This window comes from Equus asinus, chromosome 5 (genome assembly GCF_041296235.1).
Source record: "Equus asinus isolate D_3611 breed Donkey chromosome 5, EquAss-T2T_v2, whole genome shotgun sequence".
In the NCBI taxonomy this organism is placed as follows: Eukaryota; Metazoa; Chordata; class Mammalia; order Perissodactyla; family Equidae; genus Equus; species Equus asinus.
Window position 1 is genome coordinate 22,588,932 of NC_091794.1, and position 23,227 is coordinate 22,612,158.

Here is a 23,227-nt window from a genome sequence, read left to right on the forward strand (position 1 = left end):
CAATGAAAACAGAAAAACCATTTGACAAAATTCAACATACTTTCACAATAAAACCTCTCAACATGTTAGATATAGAAGAAATATATTTCAACATAATAAAGACCATGTATGACAAGCCTACCCCTAACATCATGCTCAACAATGAAAGGCTGAAATCTTTTCCTCTAGGATCAGGAACAAGACAAGGGTGCTTACTCTCATCACTTCTATTCAACATAGTACTGGAAATCCTAGCTAGAGCAATTAGGCAAGAAAAAGAATTAAACAGCCTCCAAATCAGAAAGAAGAAATAAATTTGTGTCCGTTTGCAGATGACATGATTTTCTGTATAGAAAACCCTAAAGACATCACTAAAAAACTATTAGAACTAATAAATCAGTTCAGTAAAGTGCAGGATACAAAATTAGCATACAAAAATCAGTTACATTTCTATATACTGACAATAAACTATTGAAAAGAGAAATATGTGAAATAAGGTACACAGGCAAATACTGTATGATCTCACTTATATGTGGGATCCAAAATAAAAAAAGTCAAACTCGTAGAAACAGTGTAGAAGGTTGGTTGCCACAGGATGGAAGAAAGGGTAAAAAAGGAGATACAGGTCAAGGGGTATGAACTTTTAGTTTATAAGATGAAAAAGTTCTGGGAATCTAATGTACAGTATGGTATCTATAGTTAATAATGCAGTATTGTATATTTGAAATCTGCTAAGAGAGCAGATCTTATGTTCCCACCACACACAGACACACACAAAAAGAGTAACTATGTAAGGTGATGAATGTGTTAATTACTTTGATTGTGGTAATCATTTCACAAAGTATATGTATATCAAAGCATCACATTGTACACTTTAAATATATACAATTTTATTTGTCAATTATACCTCAATAAAAATGAAAAAAAGAAGAAATTCGTCTGTCTGGATTGCATTGCATGATATGTATTGGGGGAATAAGAAAAGAATTGGAGGATGGTTTCTGCTGAAATAGATTTTAATTTTTACAGTTTTAATTTTTCAAATTCTTTATTGTGTGTTATTTGAATTACTTGTATTTTTTTTTAAGATTAGCACCTGAGCTAACAACTGTTGCCAATCTTTTTTTTTCTTCTTTTTCTTCTCCCCAAAGCCCCCCAGTACATAGCCATATATTCTAGTTGTGAGTTGTGCCTCTGGCTGTGCTATGTGGGATGCCACCTCAGCATGGCCTGATGAGCGGTGCCATGTCCACGCCCAGGATCCCAACCTGTGAAACCCTGGGCCACCGAAGCGGAGCACACAAACTTAACCACTCGGCCATGGGGCCGGCCCCCAAATTACTTGTATATTTAAGTATAGTGGTATAAATAAATGCAGTGTTTAGATTTAGACATTACCTATGTCTTAATTTTCATAATCCCAGCATTGAAGTGTGGTTTGGATTGATAGCAGAGGAGCTTTTTATTTTGGGTGGAGGATGTCCTTGGACTGTGTGTGTATGTTGTCCAGAAATGGAACAGAGAGGAAGAGGTGCTATCAGACAAGAGCCAGAAAGGAAAAGTTTGGGTCTAAGGGTACAGTTTTTGCTGGAAAAATTGCTTTTTTTTTTTTTAACTCTTGGTTGGATGGTAACAACGAGTGTACTCAAGCTCTAACAATAGATGAATTTGGTGTTAAATCTAAAATTCCAGTTTCCAAGCGGAATTTAAAATCATATATGGTCACAAGAAAGTGTTAGCAGTGATTATTCCTGAGGAGTAGGATTAAAGGAATTTGAGGAGGAGGTAGGAAGAGGCATGTTACTTTTCATTTTGTACTAGTAGAGGAGCTTTTTAAATAAAATGGTTGAAGTGCTGTAAATGTGTGTTTAGTCTTATTTATTCCTTATCAACAATTTCTTAGAAACTAATACATTCAAATTTTATTTTATTTAATATTTATATTTAATAGTATTTATTCTACCTATCTATTAACTTCTGTTTTATTTTCAGAACTGAAGGCAGAAGCTAGTCTAATGGACCAGATGAGTAGTTGTGATAGTTCATCGGATTCCAAAAGTTCATCATCTTCAAGCAGTGAGAATAGTTCCAGTGACTCAGAAGATGAAGAGTGCAGATCTTCTCCTTCTGATCCAGGGAATTATGTCTCAGGACATTCCACCATGTCTGCCATGCCACAGAGCAGGATTCCTGATATAGATGCCGGTCATAATAGATACCATGACAACAGTGGCCTTATGATGAATACTCTAAGTAAGTATACATAAGCATAAGTAGTTGGAAAAGTAAGAATTCACAGTGGAGCCATACTGATTATGATCTAAAATTTGGATAAAGACTCCTATTTTATTCATTTGTTGCTTTTAACCATTGCCTTATTGAATTATTTATTTTCTTTTGACTCCATGACATAATGCCTAATTGGTTTTTCTCTTATCTTTCCAGATACTTTTCTCTCTCCTTTCCTAGTTTATAATCTTCTACCCAGTCATTAGAGCTGAAGTTCCGCAAGGCTTTTATCCTAGGTCCTTTTTACTTTTTATTCCGTACTCTTATCCTAGATAATCTCCTCCATATTTCTGTTTCAATCAATATAGTTATGTATAGATAACTTGTAACTTTGCATCTCAGACCTCTGACCTCTAGATACATAAGTCCAACATCATCTCTTAGTCAAAGATATTTCAAATTTACTTTGTCCAAAACCAATTTATAATCTTTGGCTGACCTTGTTTCCTCTTAGTAAAAGGCAAGATTCATCTAATTATGCAAACAAGAAACCTAATTGTATTCAAGGATTGACTTCCTCTCCCTCTTAACAGTATAGTCAATCCTTCACCAAGTCCTGTTTATTTAGCCTCCTTAATATTTCTCAAATTCATCTACTTCTTTGCATCCTTACTACCATCACTCTAGTTAAACTCACCATTATTTCTTGCTCTACCTATGCAATGGCTTCCTAACTGGTTCACCCCTTATCTACTCAAACCCATTTTTTATCCATAATGTACATTGCAGCCATATTGATCTTTTCATAATTCAGATATAATTTGTCACCTCTCCTGCTTTAAACTTTTCAATAGCTTATAATTTCTTTTAGGATAGAGACAGAACACCTTAACATTATGGTCTTGCTGTTTCTATTCTAGCAACGTTTGCCTTCTTTTTGCCACTATACTCAAATACTTTCACCTACCTCAGAGCCCTTATGCATGCTGTCCATTCAGCCATAAACACTTCCTTCTTTTCATGTCGTTAACCTTTTCTCCTTTAGATTACAGTTCAAGGTTTACTATATTAAGGAAGTCTTCCTTGACCATCTTGACAAGATCAGCTCCCTTTTTTTAATAGACCTTCAGAAAAATATCTTCTTTATGTCAGTTGTCACAATTATAAATTTATATTTATTTGTATGATTTTCTCTCTTCTTCTAAAATACAAGCTCCAGGAGGACAGCAATCTTGTTTATTTTTACTTATCATTGAATACTAGCACCTGGCACAGTACCTGATACATAGTAGATGCTCAGTAAATACTTTTTCATGAAGGAATGCAGATTGATACTCTCTGGGAGAGAATGGAACTTTCTGTATGTTTAAAACTAGTCTCACTGTGTTAATTAATAATGATAAAGTAAGCAGCTAGGAAATACTGACTAGTTCTAGCCTGATAAGAGAACGAAACAAAGAAGGAGCCAGGACTGGGTGGCAGGGAGTTAGAAAACTATCAGTAGTTAGTTAGGGACCAGGAAAGGTCTTTTGACCTTCCAATCACTTGTGTCTTTAGTGCTATTATTTCTAACTTGAGAGGTAAAATTGGAGCGTCTGATTTCTTGAATGGCCAAATAGTGACAAAAGTTTCAGTTCACCAGGAGGATAAACAATTATGAATTTGTATGCCCATAATATGTCTTCACAATGTGTCTACATATATACAAGCGTACCTCAGAGATATTTCAGATTTGGTTGCAGACCACTGCAGTAAAGCAAGTATCAATAAAACAAGTCATGTGAATTTTTTGGTTTCCCAGTGCATATAAAAGTTATGTTTACACTATGCTGTAGTCTGTTAACTGTGAAATAGCATTATGTCTAAAAAAACAATGTACATACCTTAATTAAAAAATACTTTAGGGGCAAGCCCCATGCCCTAGTGGTTAACTTCAGCGGACTCCACTTCAGAGGCCCAGATTTGATTCCCAGGAGTGGACCTACACCACTCACCAGTGGCCATGCTGTGGGGGTGACCCACATACAAAAAAGAGGAAGGTTGGCATGAATGTTAGGCAAATCTTCCTCAAGCAAAAAGAGGAAAATTGACAACAGATGTTAGCTCAGGGCCAATCTTCCTCAAAAAATACTTTATTGCTAAAAAATGCTAGCCATTATCAGAGCCTTCAGTAAGTCATAATCATTTTGCTGGTGGAGGGTCTTGCCTTCATGTTGATTGCTGCTGACTGATCAAGACTGGCCCAGAGCTAACATCCATGCACATCTTCCTCTACTGTGTATGTGGGACGTCTGCCACAGTATGGCTTGACAAGTGGTGTGTAGGTCTGCACGTGGGATCTTAACCAGTGAACCCCAGGCCACCAAGGCACAGTGTGCCAACTTAACCGCTGCACCATTGGGCTAGCCCCCACTGGAGTAGCACTTTTAATTTCTTTCAAGAACTTTTCCTTTACATTTGCAACTTAGATAACTGTTTGGCACAAGAGGCCTAGCCTTGCTGCTCATCTTGGCTTTTGACATGCCTTCCTCACTAAGCTTAATCATTTCTAGCTTTTGATTTAAAGTGAGAGATGTGTAACACTTCTTTTCACTTGAACACTTAGAGGCCATTGTAGGGTTATTAATTGGCCTACTTGCAATATTGTTGTGTCTCAGGGAATAGGGAGACTCGAGGAGAGGGAGAGAGACAGGGAATAGCCATTTAGTGGAGCAGTCAGAACACACACAATGTTTATCAATTAAGTGCACCGTCTTACAGTGGCATGGGTCGTGGCACCCCAAAACAACTATAATAGTAATATCAAAGATAACTGATCATAGACCACCATAACAAATATAGTAAAAGTGAAAAAGTTTGAACTATTGAGAATTACCAAAACGTGACCCAGAGCCATGAAATGAGTAAATGCTGTGGGAAAAATGCACCAATAGACTTGCTCCATGCAGGGTTCCCACAAACCTTCAATTTGTAAAAAATGCAATGATTGTGAAGCTCAGTAAAGCCAAGTGCAAGTAAAACGAGGTATGCTTGTATTAAAATATGTAGTTATATATGTGTGTGTATATATAAAACAAAAATTGACAGAAATAGGAGAAATTGACAAGTCTGTTATAATGGGAGATTTAAAGCATCTGTATTCAATCAGACACAATTTAGTAAGAGTGTAAAATCTTTGAAAACATAATTAACGTGCTTGTTCTAATAGTAAATACATAGAATCCTACAATCCAAAAATGTGAAGTGGGCTTTTTTTTTTTCCTGCTTTTTCTCCCCAAATCCCCCCAGTACATAGTTGTATATTTTAGTTGTCATTCCTTCTAGTTGTGGCATGTGGGACACCACCTCAGCATGGGCTAATGAGCGATGCCATGTCCACACCCAGGACCTGAACCGGCAAAACCCTGGACTGCTGAAGCGGAGCACGCAAACTTAACCACTTGGACACAGGGCCGGCCCCTGAAGTGGGCTTTTTTTAAAGATATATACAAAACACTTAGAGAAATTACTTTCTGCTAGGACAAAGGAAATAATGTTTTCCAAAGAAGTTATATTTTATTGATCATGTTATGACTATAATACAATGAAAATATAAATAAATAACAAATTAGTTTAAAATACCTACCTAGAAACTTCAAAGCACATGCTTAATAACTTACCTGTTAAAAAGAAACTACAATGGGGGCTGGCCCTGTGGCCGAGTGGTTAAGTTTGCGCGCTCCGCTGCAGGCGGCCCAGTGTTTCATTGGTTCGAATCCTGGGCGCAGACATGGCACTGCTCATCAAACCATGCTGAGGCAGTGTCCCACATACCACAACTAGAAGGACCCACAACGAAGAATATACAACTATGTACCGGGGGGCTTTGGGGAGAAAAAGGAAAAAATTTTAAAAATCTTAAAAAAAAAAGAAACTACAATGAAATTACAAAATATTCATAATTAAGCAATATCAAAAGTAATATATCTCAGCACTTTTGGGATACAGCTAACATGATACTTATAGGGAAATTTATATCTTCAAAATGTTCTTTTTTAAAAAAACATTTAAAATAAATGAGTGAAAGTTCACCTTGAAGAACTAGAATAATAACATCTTAAAGCAGAGAAAGAAAGTAATATAGATTAGAATCTAAATTAATGTAATAGACAACAAAGAAACGTTAGAAGATCAACAAAAGTGAAAGTTATTTCCTTGAAAACTAATAAAACAGACCGACCTCAAACAAGGGCTGATGAAGAAAAAATGAAAAAGCACAAATAAGCAATATTAGGAATGAAAAAGTGCTTAAAATTATAGCTATATATACTTTTATGTTTTAAATTATGAGAATTTTATTTCAGTAAATTTGGCATAGAAATGGGTGTTTTTCTAGAAAAAGTATAATTTACCAAATCTGACTGAAAGAGAAATGGAAAGCCTGAAGAAACCAGTAAGAATTAATGTCTCTTATTCCTCCATCCTATCTCCATATCCTCAAGATGCTGAAAAACTGAAGATAGTTTTATGGCTGAATTTTAACAAATCTCAAGAAACAAGTAATTCTTATCTTTTACAAACTGTTTCAGAGAATAGAAAAGTAGGGAAAGCAACCCAATTTTTTTTTAAGAATTCTAGGATAATCTTAATATCACAACTGAACAGGAACAAGACAAAAAGCGTCATAGACCAATTTCACTTAAGAACGTGCATGCAAAATTACTAAATAAGATATTAGCAAATTGAATAACTAGTATACTTAAACAAGCAAGCTAAATCATGACTAAATAAGGGTCTTCACAGAAATATAAGCAATGTTCAGTATCTGAAATGATATCAATATATACATTAACAGATTATAGGAATAAAACCATATGATCATTTCAACAAATTTGAATTTGATAAAATTCAATATTTATTAATTTAAAAACTTTTACCAAAAGAATATAATGGGATTTCATTATCTTCATAAAAGTTAATTACAAAAAACAAAACTACTGCCAACATTGTACTAATAGAGACTCTAGAAGCATTCCCAGTAAAGTCAGGAAGAAGACAAGGAGGACTAATATCATGATTTCTATTCAACATTGTACTGAAGGTTCTTGCAAATGCAATAAAACAAGTGAAAGACATGAAATAGAAGAATTGGAAACAAGAAATAAAATGCTCCTTAATTGTAGACAATGTAATTGCCTACACAGAAAATCCAAGAGAGTCAACAAACTATAGAAAGAAAGAATGAAAGAATTTGGAAAGATTGTGGATGCAAAATTATATGCAAAAGTCAGTAGTAATCTTGTTATACCAGTAGTAACCACTTAGAATTTGTTTAAAGAAAAATAGTGAATTTCTTTTCCTGACATATTCTATCCAAACTAGAAGTTTCCTACTAAGAGGAAATAAACTCTCTTACTCTAATTATCCTATTTCTCAACCTTATCAGAAGCAATACCCTCTTTTATAACAGATATTTTTAAATCCCCTTTATTGTTTTGAAATGAATTTTATAGCTTAATATCACCTAGGTACATACATCTTTGAAAATAATTAATGTAATATTGAGACAAAATAAAAATAATTTATAGTAAAGTAATATATATTTTACTTTGTAAGTGTTCAGACATGGCTATACCAGAAGACATAATGAAGTAGCCATCTGTTGGCACTTACTTTTAATGAATAAATTTGGAATTAGGAAATGCAAGATAACATTCAACTCATATGTCAACAATTTTTCTTTTTATTTAACTTGTTGAAATAAGGACTGGAAGAGTGTATACATATATATTCGTAGAATTGCATATACAGACAAGTATTGAGGTCCTGTATTGCTGACACAAATAGTGAGCAGCATTGATATTACTAATGTTTCCAAAATGATTAAAAAAAGAAAATCTTTGTAAAGTTCTGAAAACAACAAAGTAGAGTCTTCTTTCAGTTTACACGATAGTTGCATACTTGTAAATTTCAGTGAATTTTAAATCTCTGCAAAAGAATACTTTTAGTTTATAAAAATGCAATTAGGTTCTGACCTTAAAATTATAAACAGGTCTTCCAAGTACATTAATATCCTACAGAACTTTGGAAAGTTTTTCAGAATGTAGAAGAGTTCTTTATTGTGTATGACTGATTCCTAAATTGCAAGACATATAGCATTCCTAAATTCCCCTCCCACTATGCCTCTAGCAATCTGCTAATCACTGGGACGAGCAACCCCTCATGTAATTGTCTGTAACGTCTCCTGGGGGTAGTATTACTCTCCTTGAGAACCATTGGTTTAGATGTCTGCATTTGCTTTGGGTAAACTCTCTTTTTTCCACGTCGTAATTACCATTTTGATTGAAAACATATTTCCTTTACTAAGCATCTCATATTCATATCTTATATCTCATATCTTCAAAACTGACTGAACATTTCAACTAACAGTATGGTGATACTGTGCGTATAACCTCCATAGCATGAAGTCTGTTAAGGAAAGTGGAACTCAGAACGTTTGGGTTGTGTCACTTGAGAATCTCATATTACAGGCATCATATCAAATTAAACATTCTTATGCCATACAATAGTTGTATAACGAGTGGAAACTTAAGCTTGAAAATGATAAAATAGTTATGGGAGCCAGATGCACAAAAGAAACTTTAGCGTGTTTCTTTATCAAATGATGTAATCAGTTCTGGAGTTCATGGACTGAGATATCTTACAACTTATATGTGGCCTACAAACTAGTCCTCTTAAATTGGTATTAACTTCAAAATATGCCGTCTTTTGTTGATTGTGGAGTAGTTAAAAAATATAAGAATTATTTAACCATTGTAATTTACTACCCAAATGATTTTATCCCATAGTTTCAAATAAACCTGCATAATCCATGACTCCCAATTCTTTATTTCCAGCTTCAGTCTCTACCGTGAGCTCCAGACTTGTATATCCAGTTGCCTATACTATATATACTTAAATATTTACAAGGTATCTCAAATATACCATTCAAAAATTGAACATGTGATTTTTTCTCACACAATCTTAGTCCTCAGGTGTTTCTCATCTCAGTACATGATACCGCCATTTATCCAGTTGTTTGGACCAGAGACCTGGGTGTCATTCTTCACTTTTCTCTTTCTCTCATGCCCTAAATCCAATGCTTTGATAATCCTGTAAGCTCTATCTTAAAAGTATATTATAAATCTGACCAATTAGCACCACCTTTCCCTGAACCACCTGAGTCAAAGCCAATATTATTTCTTATGTGAGAAACTACATAGACTCATAACTCTCCCTGATTCCATGTTTCTTTCACACCATTATAGTCTATTCCCTGATATACAATAGTGTTCAAGCCATTTGCTTGCTTAAAATTTTCCAATGAATTCCCATTATATTTCAAACAAAATCCAAAGTTTTTACCTTGACCTAGAAACCATCATCTTCTGGATATCTTTCTGACCTCACTTCCTACCATTCTATTCCTCATTCATTCCAATCCAGCCACAGTGGTCTTCTTGCAGTCAGAGAACATAACAAACATGCTTCTGCCTTGGGGCAATTGTATTTGCTGTTCCCTGAGCCTGGACACTTCCCTTACCCTTCATATTTTCATGACTTTCTCTCTATATTTGGATCTCTATTCAAATTTCACCCCTCAAGGAGGCCTTCCTAACTGCCCTACCTAAAATAGCACCTCCCGCCACTCTCCCCATACTCATCTTCATTTTTTCATAGTATTTATCCCTACTTGGCATTATGTTATATATTTGTGTATTGTCTCTCTCCCCCACTGGAATGTAAGTTCCATGACTGTAAGCACATGGGTGAATTACAAAAGTGATCAATGATGAGTTACTCTTAACAACACTATTTAATGATTTTGACTGAATTTTAAGTAAAAAAACTATATAACATTTTTTTTCACTCTTCAAAATGATATAGTCTAATCTTCTAAACCACATTTTCTCTCATTTCCTGATGTAATTAAATCAGTGGTGTAAAAAGAGGGGTGATGTTGGTCTGTGAAAGAAGACTAAAATGGATGCCGGGTAATACAAAAACTAAGCTGAAGATTGGTGGTTTATTTTTTCTTTACAGGCAGTATTAACTGTATGAGTTACTAATGATGTGACTAAGTTAGAGGATAAGCAATTTTATTATTAATGACAAAATGCTGGCTAAAAGGATCACTTTTGGGTTATATTTTGCATAATATTTATGTTATCCAAAAATAAATCTATTAAATAGTAAAATATTAAATATTTAATTGCTACAGTTTTGCTATTTTTCTATTTTAGGAAATGATTTGCAGCTGAGCGAATCAGGAAGTGACAGTGATGACTGAAGAAACATTCAACTATAAATATAAAATTTACAAGACGTGTGATTATTTTATGTTAAGAATAAATATTCCTAAGACTGAGGAAAGTGTATCTTAACTTTTGATGATAAAAGAAATTAAATTTGATTCAGAATTTTCAGTTGTTATATTTTTGATCTTCTGTGAGTACCAGCATTTTCATGTGTTTTTCATTTAATTTTAACAAGACTTTTTTGAAGTTTTACAGAGAAGAAAAGAGACTCAGAGGTTAGGTAACTTGCCCACGTACTGTTAGTCAACAAGTGGTAGATCAGGTGTCCTAGGGTTCAAGTTCAGTGCTCTGTTCTGTACTACCCTGATGTCTCCAATTGTGAAATGTCAACACTGTTGGTTTATAATAAATGTCCATGGTTGTAATTAAATCTCTGAGCCTTTTCTATCTAATAGTCCTTAAATTTTGGTTGAGATATTTAAATTCTTGACAAAATTAAGCTATACTTTAGGGCAAAACTAAATAATTGTTTTAATGAAACACCTGTTCTCTTATCTCTTACAATGTTTTTTATTATTTTCTTATGTCACTTTTGAGAGAAAAATAAGCAGTTAAGGGGATAAATAATATTTACATGTATAATATTTTTGAGTTTGGGGAAAATAATAAATATTAGATTATAGTCGAAAGCCACTGACCAGTAGCAAATTTTTTTTAATTAGTAAACTTCATTTTTTGGAGCAGTTTTAGGTTCACAGCAGAATTGAGCAGAAAGTACAGAGAATTCTCACACACTCTTTGTCCCCACATGTGCACAACCTCCCCCGCTATAAACATCCTGCACCAGAGTGGTGCATTTTTTACAATTGGTGAACCTACATGGACACGTCATTACCCAAAGTCCATAGTTTACATTAGGATTCTCTCTTTGTCTTGTACATTCCGTGGGTTTTGACAAAATGTATAATGACATGTATCCACATTGTAGTATCGTACAGAATAGTTTCACTGCCCTAAAAATCCTCTGCTCTGCCTGTTCATTCCCCGCCGCCCTCAACCCCTGGCAACCACTGATCTTTTTACTGTCTCATTAGTGTTTCCTTTTCTAGCCTGTCATATAGTTGGAATCATACAGTATGCAGTCTTTTCAGATTGGCTTCTTTCACTTAGTAATATGCACTTATGTTGCTTCATGCACTTGTCATTTTTGTGGCTTGATAGCTCATTTCTTTTTAGCACTAAATAATATTATGTTGTCTGGATGTACCACAGTTTGTGCATCTACCCACCTGCTGAAAGAATCTTGATTCCTTCCAAGTTTGGGGAATTATGAAAAAGTTTTTTATTCAATTTCACCTGTTACCATAGGAATTTCTGGAGTTATGGTGTTTAAACAAAAAAATCCCTAAATTTTGGTTTTAGTCTCTCCCACTTTCTTCTTTCTCCTTTCTCTCTCTTGCCTACCTTCAGCTAATCTATTTTTGTCTTCACCTTTATTTCTGTTTTATTCATCAGTGTTTATCTGAGTATCACAACTATGTTGTTTATTATTTAACTAAAGCAAGCTCAAATATTGAACGTAGCTAGTAATACATGCTTATCGTTTTAATGTAGGAATACAAATTATAATGTTTTTACTGAAAGTTGTTATGCTGAGATTTCTATTATTAGTGTTTACCTTACCAGAAATTAATACATGGTAATATGAGCTGATAATGCTGGCTATGTCATACCCAGTATGTTCACAAACCATACCTCCTACAATCTAAACAGTTCATCCTTCTCTTCTTCCTATTTCCCCCATAAATGAAACATGTTCTTATGGATTTTTTAATGTTTTTTATGGATTGAATACCTGGTATACCATTCTCTATACCCCTTAAGGGTAAATATAAGTACCTTAAAAAGGAATGAAATACTATCTCCTGTGCTTTCTTGTATCTCTTTTTGTTTTTTTTTCCTTAAAGATTGGCACCTGAGCTGACATCTGTTGCCAGTCTTTTCCTCCTCCTCCCCCTCCCCTCTCTTCCTCTCCCTCCTCCTCCTTTCTTCTTCACCTTCTTCTCCCCGAAGCCCCCCAGTACATGGTTGTATATTCTAGTTGTACATCCTTCTTCTTGTACTATGTGGGATGCCACCTCAGCATGGCTTGATGAGCAGTGACGTGTCCTCACCCAGGATCCAAACTGGCGAAACCCTGGGCAGCTGAAGCTGGGTGCGTGAACTTAACCACTTGGCCACATGGCCAGCCCTTGTATCCCTGTATCTCCTTATTTGATGCATTTCCAGACATTGAAATGTAGGGAGTTGTGGATGAGACAAGTTCTCAGATAAGAGGTTCTCTGCCAGAACCATCTGATGATGATCCTGACATGATTCTAAGCACATATCTTTTTTTCTCTCAGCTTTATTGAGATATAATTGACATATAACATTGTATAAGTTTAAGATGTATAACATGATGATTTGATACATGTATACATTACAAAATGATTGCTACAATAAGGTTGGTTAACATAAGCACATATCCTTTTAGTTTGACTTGAGTGGTTTGATGAAATTGATGATGGTATAAGCATGAAACTAGGAAAAGTAAGTTAGCTACAAAGGAACAAAAATTAGTGGGCATTGAACTATTCCATAACACTACATTAAAACTCTAAAGTTAGTAAAGTTGCATCTGCATAAGGGTGTGAGTATCAGTGTGACCTATGAATTATATATTCATCAAATGTCATCCATAATTTGGTAAGAAGGCATTCTTAGACATGTCAGAATTCAGGAATTATTTATGTACCATTCTTATAATAATTACTTTAGTAATTTCCAATTTATTAATAATAAAAATTAAGAACTCAAGAATGGAAACCAGAAACCTGTAATAAATTCACAAAAAATTAAGAGAAAGGAATCCAAACATAATACTAAAGAAAGACATCAAACCACAAGGGAAGAGAGCAAGAGAAGAAAGGAACAGAGAAGAACTACTGAAACACCCAGAAAAAAAGTAACAAAATGGTAGTAAGTACACACTTATAGTAGTTACTTTAAATGTCAATGGACTAAATGGGTCAATAAAAAGGCATAGGGTGGCTGGTTGGATTAAAAAAACATGACCCATATATAAGCTGCATACAAGACACACACCTCAGACCTAAAGACACTCACAAACTGAAAGTGAAGGGATGGAAAAAGATAGTCCATGCAAATAGCAATGAAAAGAAAGCTGGGTAGCAGTACCTATATATCAGACAAAATAGACTTTAAAACAAAAACAAACAAGAGACAAGGGCACTACATAATGATAAAGGGAACAATCCAACAAGAGGATATAATACTTGCAAATATATGTGCACCTAACACAGGAACACCTAAACATATAAAGCAATTATTAACAGACATAGAAGGAGAAATAGACAGTAACACAATAATAGCAGGGGACTTGAAGACTCCACCTACACTAGTGGATAGACCATCAAAACAGAAAATGAATAAGGAAACATTGGTCTTAACTGACACATTAGACTAGATGGACTTAGTAGATATATACAGAACATTCCATCCCCAAACTGCAGAGTACATATTCTTTTCAAATGCACATGGAATATTCTCCAGGATTGATCACATATTAGGCCACAAAACAAGTCTCAACAAATTTAGGAAGATTGAAATAATACCAAGCTTCTTTTCTGAGCACAACAGTATGAAACTAGAAATCAACTACAGGAAGAAAATCAGAAAAGCCACAAAGATGTGAGATTAAACAGAATGCTACTGAACAACAATTGAGTCAATGAAAAAATAAAAAAATACCTAGAGACAAATGAAAATGAAAATAGGACATACCAAAATTGATGGGATACAGCAAAAGCGGTTCTAAGAGGGAAGTTTATAGCAATACAGGCCTATCTCAACAAACAAGAAAAATCTCAAACAATCAATAGTGCACCTAAAGGAATGAGAAAAAGAACAAAGCCTAAACTCAGTAGAAGGGAAGAACTGATAAAAATCAGAGAAGAAATAAATGACATAGAGACTTAAAAAACAATGGAAAAGAATCAAAAAACCAAGACCCGGTTCTTTGAAAAGATAAACAAAATTGAGAAACCTTTAGTTAGACTCACCAAGAAAAAAAGAGAAGGCTCAAATAAAATCAGAAATGAAAGAAGAGAAATTACAACAGACACCTCAGAAATCCAAATATTATAAGAGAATACTATGAAAAGCTATACACCAACAAATTGGGTAACCTAGAAGAAATGGATAAATTCTTAGAATCATACAACCTTCCAAAACTGAATTAAGAAGAAATAGAGAATTTGAATAGAGCAATCATCAGTAAGGAGATCGAAATAGTAATCAAAAATTTCCCAAAAAGTAAAAGTCCAGAACCAGAGGGCTTCCCTGGTGACTTTTACCAAACATTCAAAGAGGACATAATACCTATCCTTCTCGAACTCTTCCAAAAAATTGAAGAGGAAGGGAAAGTTCCTAACTCATTCTATGAAACCAACATTACCCTGATACTAAAACCAGACAAAGACAACACAAAAAGAGAAAACCACAGGCCGATATCACTGATGAACATCAATGCAAAAATCCTCAACAAAATGCTAGCAAATTGAATACAACCATGCATTAAAAAGATCATACATCATGATCAAGTGGGATTTATACCAGGGATGCAGTGATGGTTCAACATCAGCAGATCAATCAACATGATACACCACATTAACAAAATGAAGACTAAAAATCACATGATCATCTCAATAGATGCAGAGAAAGCATTTGACAAGATACAGCATCCATTTATGATAAAAACTCTAAATAAAATGGGTATAGAAGGAAAGAACTTCAACATAATAAAAGCCATATGTGACAAACCCACAGCTAATTTCGTTCTCAATGGAGAAAAACTGAAAGCTATCCCTCTAAGAACAGGAACCAGGCAAGGATGCCCACTTTCACCACTCTTATTTAATGTAGTATTGGAAGTCCTAGCCAGAGCAATCAGGCAAGAAAAAGAAACAAAAGGGATCCAAATTAGAAAGGAAAAAGTGAAACTATCACTGTTTGCAGATGACATGATTTTATACACAGAAAACCCTAAAGAATCCACCAAAAAAACTTTTAGAAATAATAAATGAATATGGTAAAGTTGCAAGATACAAAATCAACATACAAAAATCAGTTCTGTTTCTATACACTAATAACTAAGTAGCAGAAAGAGAAATTAAGAATACAATCCCATTTACAATTGCAACAAAAAGAATAAAATACCTAGGAGAAAACTTAACCATAGAGTGAGAGATCTATACACCGAGAACTTTAAAACATTACTTAAAGAAATAGAAGACACAAAGGAATGGAAAGATATTCCTTACCCATGGACTGGAAGAATTAACATAGTCGAAAGTCCATACTTCCTAAAGCAATCTACAGATTCAATGCAATCCCTATCAAAGTTCCAATGACACTTTTCACAGAAATAGAACAAACAATCCTAAAATTTATATGGAACAACAAAAGACCCTGAATAGCCAAAGGAATCCTGAGAAAAAAGAACAAAGCTGGACATATCACATTCCCTGATTTCAAAATATACTACCAAGCCATAGTAAACAAAATAGCATGTACTGGCACAAAAACAGACACACAAATCAATGGAACAGAATCAAGATCCCAGAAATAAACCCACACACCTATGGACAACTAATTTTCGACAAGGGAGCCAAGAACATACAATGGAGAAAGGAAAGTCTCTTCAATAAATGGTGTTGGGAAAACTGGACAGCCACATACATGCAAAAGAATGAAAGTAGACCATTATCTTACACTGTATGCAAAAATTAACTTAAAATGGATTAAAGACTTGAATGGAAGACCTGAAACCATGAAACTTCTAGAAGAAAACATAGGCAGTACGCTCTTCAACATCAGTCTTAGCAGCATATTTTCAAGTACTATGTCTGACCAGGCAAGGGAAACAATAGAAAAAATAAACAAATGGAATTACATCAAACTAAAAAGCTTCTGCACAGCAAAGGAAACGATCAATAAAATGAAATGACAACATAACAATTGGGAGAAGATATTTGCAAACCATGTATCTAATAAGGGGTTAATATCCAAAATATATAAAGAACTCATGCATCTCAACAACCAAAAAACTAACAACCCAATTAAAAACTGGGCAAAAGATCTGAACAGACATTTCTCCAGAGAAGATATACAGATGGCCAACAGGCATATGAAAAGATGCTCAGCATCATTAACTATCAGGGAAATGCAAATCAAAACTGCAATGAGATATCATCTCACTCAGGTCAGAATGGCTGTAATTAACAAGGCAGGAAACAAGAAGCATTGGAAAGGATGTGGAGAGAAGGGAACCCCCATACACTGCTGGTGGGAGTGCAAACTGGTGCAGCCACTGTGGGAAACAGTATGGAGATTCCTCACAAAGTTAAGAATAGATCTACCATATGATCCAGCTATTCCACTGCTGGGTACTTATCCAAAGAACATGAAAACACGAGTGCATAAAGATATATGCACCCCTATGTTCATTGCAGCATTACTCACAATAGCCAAGATGTGGAAATAACCTAGGTGCCCATCAATGGACAAATGGATAAAGAAGATGTGGTATGTATACACAATGGAATATGACTCAGCCATAAGAAACGATGAAATTCAGCCATTTGTGTCAACATGGATGGACCTTGAGGGCATTATGCTAAGTGAAATAAGGCAGAGGGAGAAGGTCAAATACCGTATGATCTCACTAATAAGTAGAAGATATAAGCAACAACAATGACATAAAGACAGAGATTGGATTGGTGGTTAACAGAGGGGAATGGGGGAGGGAGGAGGTCGAAAAGGGTGTTTAGGCACATGTGTGTGGTGATGGATTGTAATCAGTCTTTGGTGGTGAACATGATGTAATCTACACAGAAATCAAAATATAATGATGTACACCTGAAGCTTATATAATGTTATAAACCAATGTTACTGCAATAATTAAAAAAAAGAATGGAAAATACTGGCCAATGGGGGAGGGCCAAGAATATAGTGTTTCTAGCCTGAAGGTGCAATACTAGTTGGAGCAATGCTATTTTGGGTTGAGGCTGTGTACATGTGCAGCTGAGACCAGAGTTGCCCCAAGCATAACACATTCTTCATCAACCCTGAGGCCACATGCATTTGCACAGGACACTGAAAAAGGCCTGATAAAGATTAAATCTGGGAAGATTTGAAAACAGCCTGAGGTTTGAATGGACTCCCCTACACATACCGACCCATCAGCAAAGGAGAAAGCCTCATTGGCTCAAGGCATTTGACCACGATCTCTGTCCAGTCTTTGACCACTCAGAGTAATACCTCCTGCTTCACTTCGACCTCCCAAATCTCTCTCAAGGTTTTCTGGCCTACAACCATACAGAGAAGGTGATTCTGGGAAGCATAGTTCCTAGCTTAAACTAAGTTGACAATAGCTAACCCTGAAATTGGAAACAACCCAAATGTCCATCAACAAAAGAATGAGGAAACAGATTGTGGCATATTTGTATAGTAAATCCTACAAAACAAAGGGGGGAAAAAAAACCTTGTTACAGGCAATAACACACATGAATCCCACAGATGTAGTGTTGAGTAACAGAAGTCAAACACAGAATATAAATAGTTTTATTCTATTTATGTGAAATTCAAAACAGGCAAAACAAAGCTATGGTGACAGAAGGTAGAAGAGTGACTACCTTGGGGGAGGAGGGTTTGACTGGGAGGCAGAAGGGAAGCGGTGAGTATTACTCTCTGAAGGACTTCCAGCACTGCGGTGCCAGAAACGTGTATACATACTTTTTATCTTATTTGGGTGGTGGTTGTGTGAGTTACATATATGTAAAAAAAATGGAGTTTTTAAGATTGTGCATTTTAAGTTTAATTTTAAAAGTCCACAAACAAAATCAACAGAAAAAATATTTGCAACATAGAGGATGGCAGAGCATTAATATCAATAATATATAAATAGCTCTTACAAACTTATGAGAAGGTGACAAACAATTCAACAGAAAAATGGGCAAAGGAAATGAACAGCAGCTCCTCAAATTATAAATACATATACTTTTGTCTCAACAATCTCACTTCTGGAAATTTATCCTACAGATACATGTCACTTACATGCAAGATGATTATTGCAGTATTATTTATAACGGCAAAAGACTCAAAACAACCTGAATATGCATCTTCTTGTTACTGATTTTTGGAGTTATTGATAAAGTCTATACACAAATCCTTTGACAGATAGCTATAATATGAATATTTTCTCCCACTCTGTGAGTTTTTTCATTCTTTTTTTTTTTTGGAAGATTAACCCTGAGCTAACATCTGCCACCAATTCTCCTCTTTTTGCTTAGGAAGACTGGCCCTGAGCTAACATTGTGCCCATCTTCCTCTACTTTATATGTGGGACTCCTGCCACAGCATGGCTTGACAAGCAGTGCCGTGTCCACACCCGGGATCCGAACCAGCGAACCCTGGTCCACCAAAGTGGAACGTGGGAACTTAACCGCGCTGCACCACCAGGCCGGCCCCTCTTTTCATTCTTAATGGTGTCTTTTGGTGAACAAAAGTTATTAATTTTAATATTGTCCAACATATCAATTGTTTTTCTTTTATGGTTACCATATTTTATGTCTCATTTTAGAAATTATGGCTTACTCCACAGTCATAAAGATATTCTATGTTTCCCTCTAAAAGCTTTATTTTTTTTAACTTTAACACATCTGCAATCTATGTAGACTTGAATTTTATGTGTGGTGTAAGAAGAGGGCTAAAATAAATTTTTTTCCGTATGGATATCCAGATGGTGTTTATTTATTGAAAATACCGTCATTTCCCCCACTGCACTGCAGTGTCACCTTTGTCACAAAAGATGCCTCAGCGTGTGTGGATCTTTTCCTGTACTCTGTTCTGTTCCATTGGTTGTCTTATCTGTCTTTAGGTTGATTCCACTCTGTTATAATTTTTATGGCTTTATAATAGGTCTTACATTGGGTAGTGCAAGTTCTCCACTGTTGTTCTTCAAGACTGCCTTTGTTATGCTTGGCTTTTGGCATTTCCATATGAATTTTAAAAATCAACTTATCATTTTCTACACTGACAAAACCAGCTGGGATTTTGTTTTGAAGCACAGGTTGATTTAGGGAACATTGACACCTTTACCTTATGAGCTTTCCAAATCATGATCTTGGTATGTCTCTCTATTTATTTAGATATTCTTTAATTTCTTTTAATAACGTTTATGGTGTTTAGTGTTGAGGTCTTAAACATCATTCAGTAGACTTATTCCTAGGTATTTTTTATGCAATTATAGTTGGTATCATTTTTAAAATTCCCTTTTCTATTTGTTTTTGCTGATATTTAAATACAATTTATTTCTGTATGCTGATTTTATGTTTATACACCTTACTAAACACGTTCTCTTTTAATTTCATATTTACCTCTTCTCTCTGATTTTTTTATCTATTTGTATATATCATTTTAGAACTTCAGTCTCCTTTCTGTATATGACTGTAAAATATCAATTTCTGCTGTCATAATCACTGAAGACACAAATACTTTTTACTCATACACTGATATTTTAGATTCTTCCACTTTTATCATCTATTTTGTCTCTGAAGAGTTTGTGCTCATTTCTATCTAGGAGTTGCTCTTCCATCTTTTCCCTTTCATCTTTTTATCTGATTTCAACTTAGCAAAAATGGTAAAGTATAAGAGGCATCTTTATGTGATAGAAAGGGTTCTAGAATAGGCCTTGGGAGTCCGGGTTCTTGTCCTTGCTCTGTCCCTTCTGAGAGCTTCCGTAATAGTCTTCAGACTAGACTAGGAGAGGGATTTCAAACCAGTTTCAAACCCTGTCATAAGAACCACCACAAGTGCTTGTTAAAAACACAGGTTCTTAGATCCCTACTGAGATCTATTGAATAAGCATTTTCAAGGGAAAGGCCTGTAAATTTATGTGTGTGTGTGAATTGCTCTGGAAATTTATTTATATATATATATATATACACATATGTATATACGTATGTATGTATGTCATCCCAGAGGAAGATTGACACAGATGTTAGCTCAGTGACAACTTTCCTCAGGCGAAAAGAGGAGGATTGGCAACAGATGTTAGCATAGGGCCAATCTTCCTCACACACAAAAAAAGAAGAAGAGTTTCATCTAAACAAGAGTATCAGAGAACCAATGCCAATATGCTAAAGTTTAGTATTTGGGGTGCCTATGAGCACAAATGAACTGGTGCATTGCATGCAGCTGCTATTCCATCTGCTCTGCCAGATCAAATGCTATCCTACAGGTACGAGGCCAGAGTAAGGGTAGCCACTGACAATTAGATCTTCAAGCCAGGGGCTGGCCTGGTGGCACAGTGGTTAAGTTCACAAGTTCCACTTCCCGGCAGCCCAGGGTTTGCCGGTTCAGATTCCAGATGCGGACATGGCACCTCTTGGCAAAAGCCATGCTGTGGTAGGCGTCCCACGTATAACGTAAAGGAAGATGGGCATGGATGTTAGCTGAGGGCCAATCTTTCTCAACAAAAAGAGGAGGTTTGGCAGTAGTTAGCTCAGAGCTAATCTTCCTCAAAAAAACCCAAAAACATTTAGATCTACAAGCCATCTGTGCCTCTAGTGGTTAACTTGACTAGTAACTTTTGACTGTTCATTTGTTTTGCATCCAGAGTCGCTAACCAAACCGGATCAGAAAGGACACTACCTCCTGAAAGAATAACTACTGCTTAATCATTAATGTCACAGCCAGGAATGAAGCTGGACTCTTCTCTGGATAAAGGTTGGTGGGAGAGAGGGGGGCTGAGGAGTGTAACAGAAGCTGAGAAGACATGGTCAAAGTCTGAGGGAGAGTTTAGGGAAGAAAGGTTTGAGTTTATGCTGGCCTTATTTGTCAATAAATTACTCAAATAGGTAATGTAAGAATTTTGTGAGGGATAGAGTCGTACATTCTCTCTCATATTCTCAAATAAAAGAATTCGTTCTCCTGTTTTCTGGCTTCCCTGTTTTAGTCCTCATTTTTCTACAGTTCTCTGGCCATCCTTTTCCTGTTTCTTCTGACTGACAACTAGAAGGGCACCATGCTCTTGCGTTCTTCTTTTGCCTCTGACTCAGAGAAAACAGTACTGTATAAAATCCATCTGTCGTCGTCATGCGTATTCTCATTCCTCCTCTGACAAGGGCTAGGTATACTTCTGGAGTCACTTGGGAGTGTATCCACTGAAAACTAAGGAAATGGATGTTTTCAATAGTACCTAGAAAGTAACTGGCTCATAATTTTTGTTCAAGTTAAATTTTATTTATTAATGAAATGATGGATTCATCTTGAAGTGAGAAAGTGAAAACACAGGGAATGAATTTATCAAAGAAGAATGATTCTCGAATGTACATCCCCAACTCTTTCTCTCATTTTCTTTAGCCCAACCCCTTAATTGCTTATAACGTATTTCTAGTTGAACTTTATTATGTTGAAAACCAAAATTACCATCTTTTCTATCTCTCCAAATTAAATTTTGTGATGACTTTCCCTCTTCTATGCATTTCAATTCCCCTACATTCCTGCATTTCTCTTGCCATAGCCTCCATACCTGAATAATGACCATAGGCGTTACTTATACTAATCTCTCCCATCTGTTACAGCATAGCAAAAATTCCAGGTCTGCCATTTTCTGGCCATGTGACTTTGGACAATTTACTTAACCGCTTGGGACATTAGTTCCTGTAAAATGGGGATAGTAGGAAGAATTAGAACATATATACACACACATATATATATATACACACGCACGTATATCTATACAGAGATATATATGTAATGCATATATATTAACTTGCCCATAATAGGTGTTGAATAATTGGCTACAACTGTTACCCTGAAATTAATTTTTTAATCTATTCTCCAGGCATTATATTCTTAAATGGTCTCTGTTCATTTGCAGTCGTCCAGCATTGTGTGGTCCCATCTTGTGATGTGTCGTTCTCACTTCCCCATGCTCTACCTTTTACATAATCCTTCTTTTGAACTAGTCTCTAAGACCCAACCCTTTCTTTTCCTACAGCTTTCTGCTTTGCTCTGGGCTAGGCAGTTGCTGAAGCCTGACACCCACAGGGTTAAACCTAATTGCTGAAGCCACCCCCTCTTCCCCTCCCAGTCCCCCTTTTCACAGTAGGCTGGCAGCTGTCCCAACTGCCTACCGAAGCCAAATGCTTGAGGAGAGAGAGTAAGGAGCCAGCCATGAATCCCTTCCAGAAAAATGAGTCCAAGGAAACTCTTTTTTCACCTGTCTCCACTGAAGAGGTACCACCTCGACCCCCCAGCCTTCCAAAGAAACCACCTCCGGTGAGTCCTCAGGTTCAGTTCTGCCTCTGACAGTAACAGACTTGCTCTTTGGGTTCCCCTGCTTGGCCTCTGGAGCTTCAGGCTGTTCCGTATAAGGGTGTTAAAAACTATTCTTGCTTGGAGTTAGGATTAACCTGATAACCACATCTGAATAGAAGTTTCCTTTGCTTAGGAGAGGAAGCAACAGGAGGAGGCAGAATTCTTCCACTGGGATCCAGGACTTTGCTGCATTTCATTGTATATTCTGAGATTCTCTGGGGTAAAAGAAAAAGCAATTTGAATGTCCAGGGAAACTTGGCAAGCACTCCTGTCTGGAGAACTGTGTGCGATTGTTC

At 35.8% G+C, this 23,227-nt stretch overlaps 2 protein-coding genes across 4 annotated transcripts in view; both read left to right on the plus strand.

The window, feature by feature from the left end:
- The window catches only part of EAF2 (ELL associated factor 2), a 41,935-nt gene extending 30,760 nt beyond the window's left edge, over positions 1–11,175 (plus strand). Inside the window, exons 4-5 of one of the 2 annotated variants that reach the window (XM_044771505.2) lie at positions 1,972–2,232; positions 10,470–11,175. In XM_044771505.2, the coding sequence (XP_044627440.1) occupies positions 1,972–2,232; positions 10,470–10,516 (308 nt within the window). In that variant the 3' untranslated portion in view covers positions 10,517–11,175. The remainder of the gene's footprint in view (positions 1–1,971; positions 2,233–10,469) is intronic. The other variant, XM_014829529.3, reaches the window with a different exon arrangement.
- Positions 11,176–20,947: 9,772 nt separating this feature from the next.
- SLC15A2 (solute carrier family 15 member 2) overlaps positions 20,948–23,227 on the plus strand; it is a 35,625-nt gene continuing 33,345 nt past the window's right edge. The window contains exons 1-3 of one of the 2 annotated variants that reach the window (XM_014829590.3): positions 20,948–21,014; positions 21,226–21,335; positions 22,705–22,892. In XM_014829590.3, coding sequence (XP_014685076.2) covers positions 21,293–21,335; positions 22,705–22,892 — 231 coding nt within the window. In that variant the 5' untranslated portion in view covers positions 20,948–21,014; positions 21,226–21,292. Of the gene's footprint in view, positions 21,015–21,225; positions 21,336–22,704; positions 22,893–23,227 lie in introns of those variants that run through there. The other variant, XM_070508950.1, reaches the window with a different exon arrangement.